Source organism: Ambystoma mexicanum, chromosome 3p (assembly GCF_040938575.1).
Source record: "Ambystoma mexicanum isolate Mex_15411 chromosome 3p, UKY_AmexF1_1, whole genome shotgun sequence".
Lineage (NCBI taxonomy): Eukaryota > Metazoa > Chordata > Amphibia > Caudata > Ambystomatidae > Ambystoma > Ambystoma mexicanum.
The window spans coordinates 486,666,626-486,688,889 of record NC_090925.1 but is presented as its reverse complement, the minus strand read 5'-3'; the positions used below and the strand labels follow the sequence as shown (position 1 = coordinate 486,688,889).

The window sequence follows — 22,264 nt, the reverse complement described above, 5'->3', positions numbered from 1 at the left end:
GTGCCCTTCAGGAAAAAGGTCACCCAGCCTGGCTCCTCGTTCCAGGTCCCATCGGCTCTGCAGAGTGCGATCCAAGGTTGGTTCGAGGTCTGGGTATGCCCATAACGGGGTATGCGGCCAGTAAGGTATGTCTCATTGGACTCTTTTCAGTATCTGCATCCATGCTCGGTCCGTGGTCGTCACTGGGTCCGCCCCCATCCTCTCTTCCTTTACCTTGGTAAACATCATACCTCGCAGGTCCTTCGGGGCCGCAGCAAACTCTTCGGCGTGTATGTGTGCATACTGTTCAGTGTCTTGGGACCAATATTTAGCAAACTGGGCTTGGGCCGCATAATAGTATAGTGGGTAATCTGGCGCCGCCAGGCCCCCTGTCTCGTAATGTTCGCACATCTTGGTCCAGCTGATCCTGGGTGTACATCCTCCCCACACGAAGTGTGTGCTTCTCCTTTGTAGAGTCTCAAAGAATCTGCGGCCCGGCCAGATGGGAATACCACTGAAGAGGTATAACAATTTGGGGACGATCACCATCTTTAGTAGGGATATCCGGCTATACATGGGCAGCGGTAGTTTCACCCATAGGTTGAGTTTGGTTTCCAGCTGTGTTAGGAATGGGCCATAGTTGTTAGAATACAGCATGTTCTTATCCGTTGCCATGATAATCCCCAGATATCTGGCAGTAGTAGGTGACCAGCGGAACTGGGCTGTAGCCACTGATTGTGAGGCGGCTTTGGTTAGAGGTATTATTTCGGATTTGAGTTGGTTAATCTTATATCGGGAATACTTTGTGAATTCTGCGATGTCTTGCATAATAGGAGGGAGATGTATATCTGGATCTCTGATGTATAACATAGTGTCGTCGGCGTATAGTGAAATGAATTGAGGTCTACCCATGATGCGTATTCCTCTCCATGCATGTTCGGTCCATAAGAATGCTGCCATTCCCTCTATGGTGAGTGCAAATATCAGCAGAGAGAGGGGGCATCCCTGCCTCGTGCCTCTTTGCAGCCCAAAGCTATCAGAGATGGTCGCGTTAGTCCTGACTCTGGCTGTGGGGTTACAATATAATGTCTGTATGTTCCTGATGAATCCCGGGCCAAATCCCATTTTTTGGAGGATAGCGTACATGAACCTCCAGGAGATGGAGTCAAACGCCTTTTCGGCGTCCAATGTTACCGCAATAGTTTTCTTCTCCGGTTCCATTTGTGATGAGATTGCAAAGAATCTGCGGAGGTCTAGGGCAGTGGAGCGAGATGGTATAAAGCCGGATTGGTCAGTATGGATCCGTTTGTTTGTGTGTGGGTTTAGTTTATTGGCGTTGGCTTTGGCTATGATCTTTGCATCTACGTTGATAAGAGATAGGGGCCTGTATGAGGAGGGGTCATGAGGCGGTTTGTGCGGCTTCAACAGGACAGAGATTATGGCTTCACGTAGAGTTGGTGGTAATGTTCCTTTCTCCAGTGACTCCTCCCATAATTTCAGAAGTCGTGGGGCTAGCTCTGTTACAAATGCCTTGTATAGGTCTGTCGTAATGCCGTCTACTCCTGGTGCTTTGCCCATCTTTAAGTCTTTAATTGCTTGTGTTATGTCCTCTTCTGATAGCGGGGTGTCTAGGATTATTCTGTCCTCATCCGTAAATCGTGGAAGTGAGTATGAATCTAAGGGTTGCTGTAGTTCTTCTGATGATTTTTGGTCTCTGTTTTGGTATAATTCAGAGTAATATCGGAGAAACACTTTGTTCATCCCTTTCTGGTTTGTAAGGGTTATTCCCTGTTCATCAGTGATGCTGGTGATTTGTCCTTGGCCTAGCTCTGACCTGACCAAGTTGGCCAGGAACTTTCCTGATTTATTTCCCTCTCCGTATCTCTTGGCTCTCATGGGTTGTATCATGTATTGCACTTCTTGGTCTTCCAGCGTATTGAATGTTTTGGTGGCTTCACGTAGGGGGGCCAGGGTGTTTTGCCCCGGTGCTCTGGTGTATTCTTCCGCCACCTTTTTTATGCGGGTTTCGGTCTGGGTTAAGTTTGAGCGGATCTCTTGCAATTTGCCATGCACTGTGGCGATTAGTTGCCCCTTTAGCCATACCTTGAAGGTTTGCCATATTGTAGTGTATGATGATACAGAGCCCGCGTTGCGTTAAAAAAAGTCTGTTAGTTCTATGCGGAGTGACTCTACCAGCGCTTCGTCACGTAGGAGTTGTGGCGGCATTTTCCACATTTGGGGGCTTCGGGGTGTGGAGCCAAGCTGGATGTCTAGTATGACCGGGGAGTGGTCTGAAAGGGTGCGTGGTAGTATGGTGCACTCCTTAGTTTCTTGAATACATTCTGTAGAGCAGAGCCAAGCCAATAGTCTATACGGGAGCTCGACCCGTGCACGTATGAATGAAATGTAAACTCCTGTTTGCGTGGATGGAGTTCTCTCCAGGTATCGGCTAAAGGTAGTAGGCGCATGGCATGCTTGATGGTTGAGGCCGCCTTCGTCTCTCTTCAACTGCTTGTAGTTGTCTGTCCATCTCGGGGTCAAGGATGGTATTGAAGGCCCCACCCCAGATCACCTTCTCCTCTCCTATAGGCAATATCAACAAAAGTATCTGGTGGTAAAACACTGGGTTGTCAACGTTGGGGCCATATGTGTTGAGGAGTATTGTATCCTGCCCACAAAGTGTTCCCCGTATAATTACGTATCTGCCTTCTGGATCATATTCGTTTTTTGTCATAACAAAGCCTGTTTGTCAGTGAATAATTATTGCTACCCCTCTGGATTGTGAGGAATAGTCAGTAGTGGTCACTTGTTGACCCCATATGTGGCATAGGGACGTTACCACCTTTTCAGTTGCATGAGTCTCTTGTAGAAACAGAATGTTGATGCGGTGTCTTGTAGCATAAGCCATGACTTTTCTAGTTTTGATTGGGTTAGACAGGCCTCTTATGTTCCATGTCAGAAGCCTAGTGCTCCGCATCTTATCTTGCATTGCTATTCATTCTGCTCTGTGAAATGTGTGCAGCGTCTGTGGCGCCCATATACAAGTCTCTTGGGGTGCCAGGTTTTATATGCAACATACCATTTTCTTGTTTTTTTTGCGTTTTATGACAGTTATCAGTAACTGTGGCAGCTTCTCCCCGACTGAATCCATTGTTTGCATTCCTGGGTACAAGTATGTGTAGTTTCGGGGAACTAGTCCTGCATTGCTGTTCTTTTCGCAATGTGTGAAGTGTGCTGCGACTTCGTTGTCCAAATGCCTCTCTCTTCGATTGCACCATGCCAGGTTTTCTAGTTAAAGGAATGGTTCGGTCAAAATTTTTGTTTCCCCTACGGGTCGGCCATGTGTTTTTAAGCCTAAGTCACTCGATTTTAGAAAAATTTCCTATGGACCTTACCCGAGTTTTCGTCCCTTAAAACGCACGTGAAAACAGGCATCAGGGAGCTGCCATTTTGTGATAATCCTATCATTTCCCCCATCGCCCTGGCTGACCTGCTTTTGCGGCACTAAATCATATCCCCCGCCCCTGAGCCTGTCATCAGCAGACGCGTACCGCCCATTTCACAACGCCGAAGCACGTCTCGTCTCAACATTCGCTGCGCTTCAGCTAATGACGTGTCGCCATGGAAATGGCAGGACGCCTCTTTCCTCAATAAGTATAAACAGACAGTTTCACAACACACAGCAGCAGATTTTCGATTCCATTCCTCTCTCTGTTACTTTGAGTATTCTGTGACTCGTTTCTGTGCTCTGGTCAGCTACCTTCGTTGCTTGTAGCCCGTGTGAACAGATACCAGTACCACCGCTATCAATTATTTTAGTTTAACACAAAATGGCTACAATAATGCTCTGCATGTACGAGCCCGAGTATACCGAGGAGGAACTACTGGAAAGGGAAACACGCGAAAACGATGGGTCTTCGGACGGCAGTTGGGAGGACGATTCAACAGCTGAAGAGCCTGGACCTAGTCGCATGGACGGTATTTCCACCAGGTACACATGCAATCGGTGAGAGCTAATGCCAACCGAGGACAAGAACTGCTGCTGCTGTGAAAACTCAGGATGCGTGGCCTACATTTCGGAAGGCGAGCCACGACCGCAATGCATCACCGAGCTGCCAGACTTCAGGGCAGCCTGCCTCACATGGTCCGTGTTGAGGATAATGATGGTGCTTATGCACGAACTTCGCGCAACTTTTCGTCCTCGTAATCCGAGTAACAAGTAAATATCCTCTGCTTGTCATGCCACTCCTATTTCATGGTCTTCTACTATATCCAAAATTACATATACATATAATTGTAATGCACGAAAGTCTTTCAATAGTGTGCAGCGTCTAGATAGCATTTGTCTGAGCAGATTGCCATTAGTTACAAGAATTGTCATTGACAACAAACGTTTATTAAACTTATCTTGGTCATTTAGAAACAGTTTGTTTCATTCCTTTTCACAGGTGGCCCAGGCTGGTGGCCTATCGTTCCTTTACATGGTGGCTTCACGGGAGGCTTGGACACCGCGTTCGAAGAGTGATACCCGCCTGTGCCGTTCGTGCCATAAGAGAAACGTTCCCGAGTGACAGCGGTCAGTACAGGGGATTTTCTCTCACTGTGCTGCAACCTGAACTGTACAATGTGTAAAGTTTTGTATTTTTGTGTCATCAAAATAAGATACAAAATAAAACGCCACATATATTTTAACAACGGTTGTTTTGATTTTTTAAATCAATCAAGTGTGTCTCCATTCAAGGATGGACGTCAGACATCTGTGCTCGGAATGGGTGAAGTTCAGGTCGCTGTGAAGCGGGGTGGTCACTATCTAAGCTAACATAATATATTATCTTTAATGCATGCACTAAATAACACTTGTTCAAAGTCTTTCAGTCGGTTATGTCTCTATAAAAGTCACACATATATCTATACTATCAATTAACATTGGATTATACAGGCCTTAGGTCAAGGGTCTTGACCACTATAATACACTGTTTGAAGTGTGGGTCTATGCTCACAAGAATCTCCGGTATGCGGCATTTGTTATTGATAGGCAACGATATACTGCAGTAGGGGTCTAATGTTAGTTGGGGATCTGCTATGTGGGCATCATGGCATGGTCAGTGGCCTGGCACATGAAGAGTACCTTGCAGGGACACAGGGTCAGAATGGCAGTAAGTTTCCACTGGCGAGGGTGCGTGGGCAAGGACACGTTTGTGGAGATGAACGAGCCATGTGCTTGGTTCAGGCCGGTTCACATGCAGGACCGTGATCTCAGAGAGTGATGTGTTACATTTATTAGCTGTTGCAAATACCTCTGGAGTTTTCCAGTCAGAGTGGGAACGAGGGTGTGGGCCATGTGCTCTGCGCGCTGTACTATCGCAGTGAGGCATGGTAACCAAGATGGAGTGGAAAGGGGGTATAAAAATGGATGCCCAGTGTCCTGCTCAGTGTTCCCATCTACGCAAATGTCATCCAAAGTTAACATCACATAAGGGCAAGGGGCGAACCCACTTCTGGAGGCACTTGGTACGATTTTCAACTGAGAATTAAAGGATGAGAGGGGCCTGATGGCCCCTCGCTCCCACACACTTGCCTGCACGCCAAAAGCCGTTTCGCACCCGGGGATGAGCGCTGGCATGAGGGGCTGTCACGGGCGCAAACGGCCAAGGTGCCAAACAGCATGTACACTTCAAAAGGTATCCCACGCCCAGGGGCCATCGCTCACATGGCCTCCTCAGACCCTGTGTCTCCAGGCAGGCCTCCCCTGAGGCAGGCTGCCCCCCTGCAATCCACATAAGTGAGTCTCCATTCAGCAGTCTTCCTGTGCTTTATCTGCACGCCCCAGGCCCATCCATCCCACCCCCTCTATCAAAGGCGGTTCGCACCCGGGGATGAGCGCTGGCATGGGGGGCTGTCACGGGCGCAAACGGCCGAGGTGCCAAACAGCATGTACACTTCAAAAGGTATCCCACGCCCAGGGGCCATCGCTCACATGGCCTCCTCAGACCCTGTGTCTCCAGGCAGGCCTCCCCGAGGCAGGGCGCCCCCCTGCAATAAACATAATACCACGACATACACACGTCATTCATTCACAAACACACCCCTGTTTCTAATACTTTATAAACCACTTGATATGTCTCATGAGAACATATTTGTGCTTTGCAAGTCAACTCCTGAACCTTCTACCCGAGAAGCACTGAGATCTATGCTAATCTGTTCGTCACCGTGCTATCTGTGACCGCTTCGAGCAAACTCGTCAGTGTGCTACCTGTGGCCATCTACCTGTTCTCCTGCAACATACTGCTCGGCCTGCTGAATCCAACTGTTTGTTGGTCAAGGTAAGGCCATGTATCCTAGTCATATTTCGGTCATTTTTACATTTCAATCTATTTGCTGTTACAGTACCCAATAGAGCTGTGGTCATTGGTCTCATTGCTATTGACTTGAGTTTCAATTGTTATGCTATCAATTGATCTATTTATTTTCATCTGTGTCAATTGTCATCGAATGGCATCCTTCGGGGGTCCAGTCTATAATGTAAGCATGTTTCCTTTTCGTGCAAGACAGAACATCCAAGGGACGAGTCACATGTTCAGAGTTTAGTCACATAATTTAAAACATTTCTGTAACTTATGCAAATACTAAGCTGCACATGATGAACTGGTATGGTTCCGGAGACAAAAAACAAACCTTGCATTGAGCATGGTATGTGTCATTTACTTTTTTATGACATTATTATAAAACATTGATGAATAAAAATCTTGATATTTAATTTTCAGAAATTTCAACAATGCCTGCCTGTTCGATTAGCGGTTGCCGTTCGAAGACCCATGCTAAATCTGAAGGCACTACAATGCATGTTTTCCCGAAAACTGTTGATCGAATAAGAGAATGGGTCAGACATTGCGGATATCCACTGGATGAGCTGGAAAGTAGAGTCCAACAAGTCTTTGAGGACAAGAGGGGGTGATCGATACCGCATCTGCAGCCGGCACTTTCCCTCGAACATGTACACCACATCTTGGGTAACAAAGAAGAATAAACGGCGATCGACACGAAAATTGCACGCAAACGCTATTCACACTCTATTCGTCCACAATCCGCCACTGGTGAGTCAAGTGTCCGTTTTTAGCTTTAGGCCTTGCGGTAGTGTGTAGATAGCCGAATGGATTCATTGATATTTTGTTTCCAATTTGTAATACTTTTGACATTGATATGAGTGTATAGCTTTTTGAATAATGACATTTATCAATATATTATTTTTAGATTTCGTAACGCACAAACGAAATCTATATATGGGCACAGGCAACTGTGCTTTATTGCGCATTACTCAAGTATTCTGTCTCCTTACATGGCAATTTTAAATATTGGAATTTCATTATCAAACAATAATTTACCTTTACAACTTCTTGACTATCCCTTGAATCTGAAGCAAGAACATTCTACTTCCGTCACGTGCTCGCAGTTATCAACCACTTCTAGCGCGTATCAGGTAATCATACTTGGCTATTCCGCTACAGACTTGTTTTATGCATGTCAAGTAATAGTTTTTATGTATCGTGTGATTATTTTACCAATTGTTTGGTTAGTGCTTTCCAATTGATATACACCTTAGTTGTCGCCCCTGGTGTTTGTTTTCAGTTATAATTAGTGTTATCCATACTAATGCAAGTACTGTCTTTCAGGGAGATGCTGAAGGGTCCACCACATTGACAACAGCCCTAGATGTTCTTCAACAGCACGAGGTATGGATACTGACAGCTCCATCGACCGTGATCGTCAGGACTGGAACACTTGCCGTTTGATTGGTCTACACCATGTTTCATTCGTGGTTAGCCGTTGATATGTACCTGTGCGGTCGACCCCAAGCGTGTGTTGTGTTTTCAATATTGTAATCCTTACTAATGCAAATACTATATTTCAGGCAGTTGTTGAATCGTCAACCCACGCAGTTGATACGGAGCCTGACATTCAAGTAATTCCAGTGGAAGCAAGACCATGCGGATACGAATCGGCGCAACAGCTTTCGGAAGTGCGCACCACATTGACAACAGCCCTAGATAGTCTTCAGCGGCACGAGGTATGGATACTGACAGCTCCATCGATCGAGATCATATAACGTGATTCCATTTGCTATACTTTCTTCCCTATTAACGCAAGTACTGTGTTTCAGGGAGACGATGGAGCTTCCACTTCAATCACAAGATCCCATTTAGATGATGCAGATGTAAAGAAATCGGAGAAATAAGTTGATTTAATCTGATCATATTTAAATATTCCTTGATTCTTTTAGACAATGCAACATTTGTGGTTATCTCTTTAGATGTACCTGTGCCGTCGACCCCAAGTGTGTGTTATGTTTACAATATTGAAAACCATACTAATGAAAGTACTGTGTTTCAGGGAGTTGCTGATGCCTCCTCTTCAATACAATCATTCGTGGGAGTCCATGCAGAGCCAGAGGTATGGATACTGACAGCTCCATTGAACTAGGTCATCAGAGCTCGAATACTTGTCGTTTGATTGTTCCACACAATGTTTAAATCGTGTTTGTGTATTGAGATGTACATGTGTGTTCCTCCTGACGTGTGTTTTATGCTAACAATATTATGAAACACAGTAGTGAAAATACTATGTTTCAGGGAGTCGATGGAGCCTCATTCCGTGCTGTCTATGCGGATACAGAAAATATAGTCGTTGCAGCGCAAGAGGAAGGGGAGACATGCGGATACGTATCGGAGCAACAGCGTGCAGATGTTGAAGGTCGAGTCAAAAAAGTTGCAAAGAAAAGAAACAAAAATAAGGTTAGTTACAAACAGTTCATAACTTTAGAATTTTTTTTGTGCTGGGGACTATTTTATGTTTTTTTCAAGTCAATTGTACTATACTTTATCTTGTGTTTAAACTGAACATCTCTTTTCCAATCTATCCTCTAGTTACCCGTGGGTGTCCGAACTATACATACACAGACATTGAAGCGAATGAGAGATGTTGCTTGCCAGACCATTTACACTATGGAGGAACTATTAATTCAGACGCCGCATGTTGAGACTAGAGATGCTCATGTCCAATGGCCAGAACATGAAATGAATGTCTCCGGAGAATCCAGTTAAGTTGTAAAGGACCATTGCTACAGTACGACAGCACCACTGCAACAACATGATACTGGATGTATTGAAGATAGCTCTGAAGTAGTCGCAGATCAATTTACACAATCTACACCCGCCAAAAAATTGCCACCAAAAAAGCTGTCAACATTGTTGTGTTCTCCCATCAATGTTGAAGCAGCAGATGTTGAAATGACAGAGAATGAACCAGCAGCCTCATTCACCGACGCATCAGAACTTGATAGCAGCGATATTTCTTTCAAATGTGGTGAAATGTCCTCAACGTCACAGGCCGAAACAACTTTGACGCAGGATGACAGTCTAATGAAAGAGGGCAAATACATAGTATTCGACAGTTGTTTGATGGATATTATAAGTGTGCTGAAATGTGGGCATTCCGTAGGAGGGAAAGTATGTGGGAAGCCAATGATTCATGTGACTCGTCAAAAACAAGGCAGTAACGTCACAATACATGCCGCCTGTAGATTACATCATACGTTCTCATGGTCTGCACAACCGATACTGGGGAAACTGCCAGCAGGCAATCTACTGTGTGCAGCTGCATCACTTTTTAGTGGCTCCAGTTTTAGAAAGTTAAAGTCTTTCTTTCAGTTTGTGGGACTCCATTTCATTTAAAAAACGCAGTACTACAAATACCAACATGATTATCTGTTTCCGGCCATTAGTGATGCTTGGAAAATTGAACAATTGTCTCTAGCAAGTACATTCGAAGACAAACAATTCAGGCTAGCCGGCGATGGACAGTGCGACAGCCCTGGATTTTCTGCCAAGTACTGCACCTACCACTTTCAGGACATGGATAGTAAGAAAATTGTGAGTTCGGTGGTCATGCAGGTAACACAATGTACATCCTCAGTGGCCATGGAGAAACTAGGATTTATAAAATCAGTGGAATATCTGCAATCGAGGGGAATGCACATCGACCTCATAGCCACGGACAGACACGTTTCAATTGCCAAGACAATGAGAGATCAGTTCCCACATATTAAACATCAATTTGACGTATGGCATCTTGCTAAATCAATCAATAAGAAAATCTCGACTGCAGGGAAAAAAAAGGGTTTGGAAAGTATTTCAGAGTGGTCCCAGTCTATCAGCAACCATCTTTGGTGGAGCTCCAAAACTTTTGAAGGGTCAGTGGAAATACTACTTGAAAAATGGGGGTTACTGATGCACCACTGTACCAACATGCACCGCTGGTCAGAAAACCTACATTTCCACCAATGTGAACATGGCCCTTTGTCCCCAGTGGAGGCACGGAAGAAGAAGTGGTTGAATCCATCTTCACCGACACACAAAGCCATTGAGAAGATTGTTTTCGATAAAACTCTATCAAGAGATTTGAGGGGACTGACAGAATTCTGTCACACAGGAGGTTTGGAGGTGTTCCACAATATGTGCCAAAAGTACAGGCCAATGCGCTTGCATTTCAGCATACAGGGCATGAGACATAGGACTCTTCTTGCCGTCTTGGCCCATAACGAGAATCTCGACGTGAACAATCTAGGACTACAGGTAATGTAAGGATGCCTTGCTACACTAAGGCCTTTTCAAAAAGAAGTAAGCAATGGGTGATCAAACCAGTCTATGACTTTGTCAAAAGCCTTATTGTTGCTGTATTAGAGAAGCACAGATATGGAATTTTGAACGTTTCTGTGCAGACCACTGATCCATTGCCACCCAACATTGCCACTGTGCCATGTCCACCCAAAGGAGAGCTGGTTGTGAAGTACAAATCCCGGTTTAAATAATTGTAATACGATTGTCTTTTTGTAAATAAATGTTATTGTACAGTGTGCATACAAAGTACGCTAACCCTAACCCCTACCTTCACCATCCTGGGTGCCGAACAACCTGGGTGTCATCTTTGAATTCTCTCTCTATTCACCTCATATTGCTGACCTTGTCTATATGTGTATGTATATATTTTTGTTGATGTAACTAATTTTCGCAATCTCTTCTAAATGCTGGGCACTGTTAACCGAGGGGAGGCTTGCGTATTGCAAATAATAAAACAAACAAACAATAAATCTCACTTTCAACTCAACTCCTCGGGTACTTTATACTTTCCCTGACCTTCCCCAAAAAATTAAAAGTCTCAATAGTTATGGTTCTTTGGGGCTTCAAAGCTCGCAGGCAACGAGGACAAAATTGGGGGCCTTAGAACACGCCAAGCGAGCCGTTGCAGATGGGAGAGAAGCCAGTTCGCATTTGCACATTGAGGCGCACTACATAGATGGATTTGAAACTTCAAGTTCTCACAGATGGCTTTACTACGGGATGTTGCAAAGAAAGAATGTATGCTCATTTCTAGTGAAGGTCAGCGGCTTTGATTTTCAGCTCGCGCCCTGAAGAGGCCCACAACTCGCACTGGCAGTATAAGGTTCTATTGTTTTTTGACCTTGAGAGACAGGGACCATGCCGAAAGAACTTCATTTGAAGGGGGTTGGGGGGTACAATAACGTAAGAGACGATAAGGCAAAAAATTCTTAAACTAGACCGAGTTTCATGTTAGTTCAGTATACGAAAAATCGTTGTCAAGAGCACAGTGGGATTTACGGACTGCATTACGCAGAGACACAATGAAAATTGCAAATATAATGTAAGTAACTCTTTAGACGCTTTTATACTGGAATGAAGAATTAATGAATGGATGCATGAATAAATGAATGAATGAAGAGCTTTGAAAACGTTTGTGGGATCGTCCTTGTAGCGGGCACATGGGCATGCAGGTCCACATTCCACACGCATGTAGACAAAAAGTTGTTTCTCATTGTGTACTAACCTCGATTTATTTCGTTAGTTTTCGCATTGATTTTAGAGCCGAACATACTCCATTGCACTATCCTTGAAAGCAAATAGTTTCAACTCGGCCGTAATAAATAAAATGAATAATATTAATAAAGATCGGCTGGCGAGACAAATTATACATTTTATGTTTTCAAAACAGGTATATATACTTCCCTTTTGCCACTGCCACCAGTTTCAGACCCCGGCAGATGGTTTCTTCAACCGTCAGCTGCAGCTTAATGTAAACAACTGCACCATTCTGATGATCTTATGGGACGATCGCAAAGGGCCCATATGCCCTTACGCGGTACTAGCGGCCAGAAGCAACATATCAACCTTTACGCTGGCCTAGTGCCTACTTGATGGAACAGCCTTGCGGTTCAACGTGCGACAAAAGTGCTTCTTTGAACGAAAACCAACACCCTGTGTACCATAAAGGAACAGCGCGTGACTCACGATAAACTTTTACGGATTTGCGGTAGAGATGAAAGAAAATAAATTACTTTCGGAGTTCATATGGCAATTGCTGAATATTCTATAAACATTTAATGTCAAATAAATGTACTTTACCAAATTTACCGTGTTGCTGTTTGATTTTAAAGTACAGTTTCATATTCCGAATTGTGGCGCGCTGTGTTGTGAGCTGATCTGTGTTGGTTTCCGGGTTCTGTGTGAAGTCGCGTAGAAGACGACTGGGCGCGTTTGCCTACGCAGCACAGAAACGTCACAGAGAGGCGGGGAATATGAATGTTTTGATAATGTCAGGCTCAGGGGTGGGGGATATGATTTAGTGCCGCAAAAGCAGGTCAGCCAGGGCGATGGGGGAAATGATAGGATTATCACAAAATGGCGGCTCCAAGATGCCCGTTTTCGCGTGCGTTTAATGGACGAAAACTCGGGTAAGGTCCATAGGAAATTTTTCTAAAATGAAGCGATTTAGGCTTAAAAACACATGGCCGACCCGTAGGGGAAATACACATTTTTGACCGAACCATTCCTTTAACTTAACATATGTCAACTGCCCCCCCCGCCCCCCAACATGGGAAATGTGCCCAGTCCCCTTCTCTCCCCCCACCCTCACCAATCCCCCAAACGGGTGGTGTATCCCTCATAACTTTATGCAGTACTGCAATAATGGCGGTGGCGTGTTCCGTTGCTGTATCCGGTGCGGCAGCCTTCAAGAGTGTCATCTCCTCTCTGGTGCACCTCTCCCCTTGGAGTATGTGTGACGGGCCTTGTGAGATTCTAGCTCTGTATCATGTCGAGTGGTGTTTAGCTGTCGTCCGCCGTATTAGGAATGTTCAATTCCACATACATCATAGCTTCGTCTGGAGTTTCGAAAAAGTGGGATCTGCCACCATGTTGGATGCAGAGTTTCGCCGGGTACATCATGGCATAGACAATTTTCTTTTCTCGCAGCACCTTTTTTACACCATCAAAGGTACGTCTGGCAGCTTGCACTGTGGTCGAGAAAACCGGGTATATGTGCACATGTGTAGACTCATACAGCAGCGAGGATTTCTCACACGCAAGTTTCAGGATTAAGTCTCGGTCTCTATAATTTAATAAGCGTGCTATGATAGTCTGAGGAGGGGGCCCCGGCTTTGGGGGAGGGGTCAGCGCCCTGTGCGCCCTTTCGACCAGGAACTGGCTGGAGAACTGGTTTTGGGGAATAGTGTGCAGAGAAATTCTTCTAGGAAGTGTTCCATGAGCATGTTGAGTTTTGATTCTGCTACTCGGACCACGCGTATATTATTATGCCGTGACCGGGATTCTAAATCTTCGCATTTTGCTTTCAGGGTTTTGATGTCCCGTTGGACGTGGTCCAGGCCCCTGCTGTGTGAGGTGGACGCATCTTCTAGGGCGCTCACCCTCTCTTCTGCCTCCGGAACTCTGGCGTTGACCTTCCGTATATCCGAACGTATGGAAGCGATGTTCTCGCCTATGTCGTCCAGCTTGTTTTAAGCTGCAAACCCCTTCTCCATCGCCGCTATGTAGGGGGCCATGCTATGTTCCGGTGGATCTGGCGAGGAATTTGCTGGGGATTGCGGGTGAGCTGGATCTGGCATTGAAGCAGAGGCAAATGCATCCATGGGTCCTTTCCTTTTGTTTTTTGAACCTCCGCCCATCATGGGGCCCTTCAATGTGGGTGTGCGGCACCATCCCTGTGCCAGGTAAGTAGCTGCACTGTTGTTGGTGCTACGATGGCTTGAAGCGGCTGTATGTTGTGTGTATAGCACCGCGCTCTAGGAGCATCCGCTGTAGAGTTCGTGGGGCCTTCTAGTTCCTCACAGGGGTTGTGTCTATATAGTTGGGGAAGCAGGGGGTATGTAATCCTCTACTATAGTGCTGTGGCCCAAATCAGTTTATCATTTATATATCTGTGAGGCACCCTGAATATTACCAATAGGTGTTTCCACCAGGAGTATATTAGTTTGGGTCAGGGGATGTATGCATATGAGGGCCTGCGTGGCCCTGCACTGGGGAGAAGCGTCTGAGATGGAAGGCGGAACCAGCCCGGGCACTGTGTAGATGTGGCTGTCTGCTGCAGGAAGGCGTGCGTGTTATTAGGGGCCAGCTCCAGCATGTACCTTCAGGCCGCTCCAGGCATGCCCCGTTGTTTCATCAGCCGGAGGTGTAAGGGTAGTGTTGCTTTATGGATGCTGCTCTGCAGATCACCCGATCCGTGCGCGGACCTCCGGGGAGCCCCGCGGCTCTGATGCTGCTGGGGAGCGGGCTTGTGCGGGGAGCATCTCCACTGCTCGTCCCGCTACTCTGAGGTGCCTGCTTCAACCCAACACAAGCAGCACTGCAACCTCGAGGATTGCGTCGCACTGTAGCCTCTGCTGTCTTCCTGATTAAAGGGCCGTAGGGGAATTGGCTCGGCGCCCGCAGCTGGTGTGTCTCGGTGGTTGCTGGTTCCAGCACGGAGCAGTGCGCGGCCTCACAGCCGTTGGCGTTGCCCGCCACTGGATCGGGGGCTGATTCTGCCCAAACGGGGCCGCGTTTTCAGCTGAAAGTTGGGCCAGCTATGCTACCAGGTCCCTGCTGTTCGTAACTGTGGAAAAGGTCGCAGTTCACAGAGGCAGACCGCAGGACTATTTATTCAGGATGTTGCAGGCTGCAGAGCACTCAGATCAGCCGGCCATTTCCAACGACTGGCAACAGCGCCCCTCAAGAGCCCATGTTCTACAAACTTGATCTTTAAAACACCTGCCCCTCCACTGACATATGCAGTGCATCTAAGTCACTCTTAATAGCCTATTCTTTCCAACATGTACATGGTACTACTTGAAGACTCGTTGCCAGTTTTTAGGGTATAAATCACAGATATGTAGTCACATCCAGATGTACCAGATGTTCTATTCCCCAAATAACATCAGTAGCTTAAAACCTACCTGAAATTGGTAGACTTTGTTCCGACTACAACTTATCCTTAAATAACTAAAGTCTCTCCTCCTGTGCAAAACTGGAGAAAACTATTAAAACCCCTAGAGTGCCAGTCATACCCTTGTCCCTCAGTAAAACCCCTGCTTCCGCCCAGTCATACCTAATCTTGCCTGACCTCATCACAAACGTATCTAAACCTTCTTCAAGCAAATCCATCTCAGGAAAATAAATCTACCATCGCTGCAGAGAATAAAAAAGAAGATAAAACAGTGGTGCAATAGTACATTCTTTCACATTTTGGAAAAAACGGGTCAAACCACCTTCCACGTTTTCCCAAAGTCCATACAACCCCAAGTCAGTCCTCCGTGCAGTGCTCACCTACCTAGTCATGAGCGCAAAGAAAAGCAATTCTTTTTCATCACAATGTGTTTGCTTACTCTGGTGCCCTCATTACCAAAACAACACATTGATTATAGTTGGTGCCTTCGTAACACAAGGATTACAGTCTGACTAGCAAAAATAAATAACAAATGCCAAACCAGTATCAACTAACGCACACCCGGATATCACAAACATTTCCCACACAAGCACTCTTCATATTTGATGGTCCTGAAAACATACCTATTCAAGATTTCACTTTTGGATAACCTAAAAACCTTCTCATTAGCTTATCCTCTTTAAAAGTGGTTGATTACCCTAGTTCTTGTCGTTCTGTTCTGGTCACCTATTGGGCTAAGTTCACACTCATAAGTAGGTACATAAAAATTAAAGTCTTAGAGAATTACATTTTAGTATTTAAAAAGTGTGCAGGGCCATTTTGTGACTAACAGATAAAGGAACCAAATAGATGAAAATCAAAAATGAACAATACGTTTCCCCTTAATCTCTCTTCAGAGGAGGATCAGGCCCAGGCCAACGCAGAATCCCAAAACCCTGCAGTGATTCTGTTTTTGGGGAATTTCAGGATTATATCATTTAAATCCATTAGGGAAAAAAAGCCAATCTGTTTTTTTTCTATCTTTGATCGGCAGTGGCAGAGAACTAAAAGTGGCTTCAAAATCTGTGGTTGTCCTACAATAGAAAACTCCCAAGTTACAGAGCAATTTCACCAGGAACATTCAACAAGAGAGCCTAAAATAGCCCCTGGTTTTCAAAATCAATCAGATACATCAACTAGGGTTTAGATAGCTAGAAAACCTGAATGAAAATGAATGAAACCTATTGTAAATCTAAATGAAATTGAAATAAATGCAAAAATGGAAAAAATAAAACAGCATGGCTTTGATTTTTTAAAAAAGCACTATGAGTTAAGTACATTTCTAGACTGCACCATACCTGTTTTGTCCGTTAACAAATAGGAAATCCTGCCAAGTTGTTCGGGAATGGTGCTTGCGCGAACCACTGTTCCAGGAATCTTGGAATCTTTGCGTATCATCCAACTGTACACGATTTTCCCCATATCCAGGTTCACACGCAAACTAAAGAAATGAAAGACTCATTAATTGCCCCAAAATATGGATTTCTCGTTCTAATAAAGCTTACGATTGTGACCACTGAGGTTGAAAAGAAGACATGCATTACTTACCATAAAAGCATTTCTGATGGTTTTATCTGCTTAGATTCACATGCTGTGCATAGTCCGACATCCAGTGGTCACCGCGGAGTATTGCATCTTGTTTTTCAAAATTCTAAAAGGGGACGTCGGCAAGGCATGTCTGTAACACTATCCCTACAGTGACGTGTAGTGTACACAAAATCCCTCACGCTTCGAGGTCCCTCTGTATTTTTTCTGCCATGAGGAAGCCTTATGACTAACGTGAGTGAGTACAGAAAAGAGAGAAAGTAATAAGACACATCAATGTTCCTTCCATCCGAGCGGGGAGGAAGGGTGGGCGCATGTGAATCTAAGCAGATACAACCATCAGAAATGCTTTTAGGGTAAATAATGCAGGTCTTCTGATGTTTGTTAATCTGCTTAGAATCACATGCTGTGCATAGACTAGCGAGCAGTACCCGGACTTGGAGGTGGGTTGTGAGAAGGAACAGTAGACAAAAGGTGTCCTAGTACTGCTTGTCCCACCTGGGAATCAGATCTAGAGTGAGCATCCAGACAATAGTGTTTTGTAAAGGTGTGTACAGAACTCCAGGTTGCCGCTTTGCAAAAGGACTCGCGGGTAATATTTGCAATCAATGCTATGGATGCCCCAGTGCCTCGAGTAGAGTGTGCTCTAGGCTTGAAGGGTAGTTCTCTCTTAGCAAGAGAGAAACAGAGTGATGCACTGGACAATCCATCTAGAGATAGTGGATTTGGAAACTGCATCTCCTTCTCTTCCTGCCGCCACTGAGACAAAGAACTGGTTAATCTTTCTTAGTGGACGAGTTCTTTCCATATAAAACATGACCGCCCTGCGCACATCAGGTGTGTGCAGGCTCTTCTCCCCCAAGTTTGAAGGGTTTTGAAAGAACGTTGGTAGTTCTATAGACTAGTTGACATGAAACTTCGAAATGAATTTCGGTGCAAACCTAGGGTGTGTGCGTACAACCACCTTATCTTTTTGAACTGTTACGAAGGGATCTAAGATTGAGAGCGCTTGTAGTTCACTCACTCTCCTAATGGAGGTGATAGCCATAAAGAAAGCAGTCATAAGTGTGAGATCTTTAAGGCTTGCTTTATGTATGGGCTTGAATGGGGAGCCCATTAGCCTGGTTAACATGACGTTCAGGTCCCATCCGGGAGCTGGGTTAGATATCGGAGGGTGAATTCTTTTCACTCCCTCCATGAAGGCTTTAATAACAACTGGAACTTTCCACAATGACACCTTATGTTGTGATGTAGTGTAGGCAGCGAGTGCAGCTAGGTGAACTTTAATAGAATTAAAGACTAAACCTGAGTCCAGTAAGTGAGTCATGTATAAAACAATATGTGTGAGAGAGCAGTCAATGGGGTTGATGCTCCTTGAGTTACACCAGATGACAAACCGTTTCCACTTACTAGAGTAGCAGTAACGAGTGTTCGGTTTCCTAGCCTCCCTGAGAATGTCCATGCATCTCTGGGTGAGCTGCAAGTGTCCAAATTCTATGACCTCAGGAGCCAGGCTGCCAAGTTCAGGTTCTGCGGGCATAGATGCAGCGTTCTGCCCCTGTCCTGTGACAACATGTTGTACGGGCAGGGTAGTTTCAGTGGAGGAGACAGTGACATCTCCATCAGATGAGCGAACCAGGGTTGGCGGGCCCACATGGGGGCCACCAGTATCATGGTAACTGGTTCCTGGTGCATCTTGTGCACTATCTTGTTGAGAGGGGGAGTCGGGGGGGGGGGGGGAAGCGTAGACAGATTTCCCTGACCATGTTATCCAGAGGCTGTTCCCCTTGGAGCGGTTCTGGGGGTACCTGGAAGCGTAATCTTGGCATTGGGTGTTCTCCAGAGTTGCGAACAGGTCGATCTCTGGGAAGCCCCATTGTGCGAAAACGTTGGGGACGATGTCTTCGTGTAATCGCCATTCGTACTCTGCTGGTAGAGGGAAGTCTCTGCTGAATCCGTCTGCCAGAAGATTGAGTTCCCCTGATACATGTTTTGATAACAGAACATGTGTTTGAGAGCCCACTTCCAGATGTTTTGGGACAGCTTGGACAGTCCTGAAGAGTGAGTGCCCCCCTGCTTGTTCAGGCAGTACATGGCTGTGGTGCTGTCCATGAGGATCAGCACTGTCTTTCCTTGGAGGTGTGTCTGGAAGGCCTTCAGTGCTTTGAAGACCGCCAACAATTCCAGCAGGTTTATGTGTTTGGACCCTACACTTGAAGTCCAAACTCACTGCGCAGTCTGCTGGGACAGGTGAGCCCCCATACTGGGAGGGATGCGTTTCTTGTTAGAGTGGCTTCCACTGCGAGAGTGGTGAAGGATTTCCCCATCACGAGGTTCTCCCTCAACCACCACCACAGCGAGAAAACCAGGGCTTGCAAGACAACCACTAGATCGTCCCATTGTCCGCTGGCCTGACACCACTGGCTGGTAAGCCACTCTTGCATTGGGCGCAGGCGCGCGTGAGGAATCAAGTAAATACAGGACGCCATCATTCCAAGCAATCGCAGGGCTTTGCGTACCGTCACCTCTCGACCGGCTACATATTGAGGGATCTGAAACAGCATGTTTTGGACCCTCTCGTTGGAGGGGAAGACGAGGCCGTCCCTTGTTTGAATTAGAGCCCCTAGGAATTGCTTGACTTGGCTGGGGTCTAGACTGCACTTCTTCTCGTTGATGGAGAAACCCAGGTGGAACAAGAGGTCTATGGTCTTTTGGGTATTTGAGAAGCATGTTTCATAAGAATCCCCTGTTATGAGCCAGTCGTCGAGGTAAGGATAAACCGGAATGGACAACATGCGCAGATGTGCTGCTGCCATTGACAGTACTTTTGTGAATACCCTAGGCGCTGAGGCTATGCCGAAGGGTAGCACTTTGAACTGATAGTGTTTGTCTTCTATCATGAACCTGAGGTATTTCCTGTGCGCTGGCAACATTGAAATATGAAAGTATACATCGTTCATGTCTAGTGTTGCCATGTAATCCTCCTGTGTGAGCAGGGGGATTACTTCCTGCAGAGTCACCATACAAAATGTTTGAGTTTTTACAAATTTGCTCGCTGGGTGCATATCTAATACAGGGCGCATGGTTCGATCCTTTTTGGGTACAAGGAAGTACACTGACTAAATACCCTCCTTTACCTGTGACAGAGGCAGGACCTCTATGGCTCCTTTTTGCAGCAGCGATTCCACTTCCTGAAGGATGAGAAGGTGTTCTGGTGTGAGACCTCTTCCCTTTGGAGGTCTGAATGTTGGGGACCGGGTGAACTCGATACAGTAACCGTTGACTATTATTGGCAGTACCCAACGGTCTGTGGTAATCCCCTCCCATGCCTGGAGAAAAGATGTTAACCGGACCCCGAACGGGGGTGCATCGGAGGGGACCTGAATTTTCGGGTCATTTAGTGGCGGTGGCCGGGGAGCCTCTAGGAGTAGGGCCCCGACGCCTTCCTTTGCCATGACGTTGGCCTCTTTGAGCATACGCCGTGTTGTAACCACCAGTTCCTTGGGCGGGGACCAGTTGCTGGCTGAAGTATACTGTTGCTGAGGTTGTCGTTGGCCACGAAAAAAGCACCCATTGCCATATCCGCGGTTGTTGGGGGGGTCTCGTGATCTGGTCCAGGGTTTTTAAGGTCTCATGCTCCTTTTTTCGCAGTTTCCAGTGTGTCGTCAACTGCCTTTCCAAACAAGTTGAAGTCCTCCAGGGGTTTGTTAATGAGGACGCCTGTGTCTCTGGCTTGAACCCTGAGTTCCTAAGCCATGCATGCCTTTTAAGGAATACGCCCTGGACTAAGGAATGGCCAGCCATTTCTGCAGCATCTAAAGTATTTTTAATGATGCTCTGGTTCACTTGAGTGCCTTCTGTAACAGTGGCCAAAAGACGGGTGCAAAGAGAAGAGGTTCAGGGACTTCCTGTAGACCTTCGCGCAACAGGCCCCATTGGGCATCAGCTAACTAGCCAACAGGGTGGTATTGGTGGCAATACGCGTAGCGAATGCCACCGAGGATGTAATCCTCTTACCCAGAGCATAGAGCTTTTCCCCCTCTTTATCAGGGGGTGCTTCACTGGTGGACAGACGAACCGCTGACCTTTCCCTCGTGGTGGTCACCACCATAGAATCTGGGATGGGATGCCCCCTAATGTATAAAGGATCTGAGGGTGAGGGGCTAAAAAGCTTCTCAACCCGTGGGTTACCACCCCTGACTAAGGCTGGTGTGGACAAAGAGGGAATAAGGCGCCTCTTGATAGAGGCAAGGAGAGGAATGGCCGGGCTAGCAGGTGACTTTTCTTTGATGATTTTTTCAACAAAATCAACCTCTGGGGTAGTCTCCCCCGTATCGATTTGAAAATGTGCAACCGCCTTGCGTAGCATTAAACCTGGGCTGATCGTCCACAGGTGAAGGCTCTCTGACAGGAGTAGTCTGTGAAGAGGCCAGATCTAAAGCATCAGGGCAGTTGACGCCCCAGGGGACTGCCATGGCTGTGGGTCACACATGTCAGGGTCTTCGTCAAAGCCCCCTACAGGACCTTGTAAATCCTCAGTAACTATGAATTCATCATCTTCCTGAGTGTGAACATGTGGGTCCTCTTCAGTGAGGTCATATGTGTATAGTTCTTCCTTCTGGGGGTCACAAAGACTTGCAACTTTGGCTAGAGGGTCTAGAGGGATTACATCCCTTGGCCTTTTAGGTGTGGTGTGCTCAGAAATTGACACAAACCTATCCAGCCTGTTCATACAGGTCACAAATCTCTCCCATGTCCAGTGGGAAGACCCATAACTGTCTAGTGGCGAAAAGGATTGCCAGACGGTGGAGTAGTACCTCTGGTTCTCTCCTTCGACCTAGGGGAGGGTTCCCGCATTCCCGTCGCACCTTCGCTAGGTCTCGGCTTCTCCTTGACCTTCTCACTAGGCTTTGGTGACTCCTTCACCAGCCGTTTTTGAGAGTCTCCGGAGACGATCCTCACGATGCTCTCAGCGACTATCCTCTCTTCCGTGGGATGATCGTGAGTAGTTTTCGGCGGAGCTGGAACCTTGCCGTCGACTGACGCCTTCTTGCAATGCGTCCCTACGGATGATAGTTTAGGGGTTGCGCCCTGTGTATTTGACGGCCTGGTCGCTAGGCACGAATGCGGCTTCAGGGAGGGCAAGTCGAAGAAGGCCTCTGCGCCAACGGGGACACCGACACAGCCAGCCGACCGTCTCCGCTGACCGTAAGGGTCGGCAGCCTTCCCTGAAGCCCCGTTGGCGCAGAGGCCTTCTTCGACTTGCTCGAAGAATGGCCGAGGGGTTGTGTGTTTTGTGACGAGTTTTTGTCCGTCAGCGTCGCCGGGGTGTACATCCCCCAAAGCAGGGCCAGAGCCGTGCCTGTCGGGGCTGGGGACAGATGCCACGGAGCGAGAGCGCTCCGTTGGG

General features: G+C 46.6%; 1 protein-coding gene across 1 annotated transcript in view; it reads right to left on the bottom strand.

Annotated features, from left to right (window-relative positions):
- ATP9A (ATPase phospholipid transporting 9A (putative)) overlaps positions 1 to 22,264 on the bottom strand; it is a 1,385,006-nt gene that overhangs the window by 718,321 nt on the left and 644,421 nt on the right. Inside the window, exon 12 of the mRNA XM_069651153.1 lies at positions 16,608 to 16,750. Coding sequence (XP_069507254.1) covers positions 16,608 to 16,750 — 143 coding nt within the window. The remainder of the gene's footprint in view (positions 1 to 16,607; positions 16,751 to 22,264) is intronic.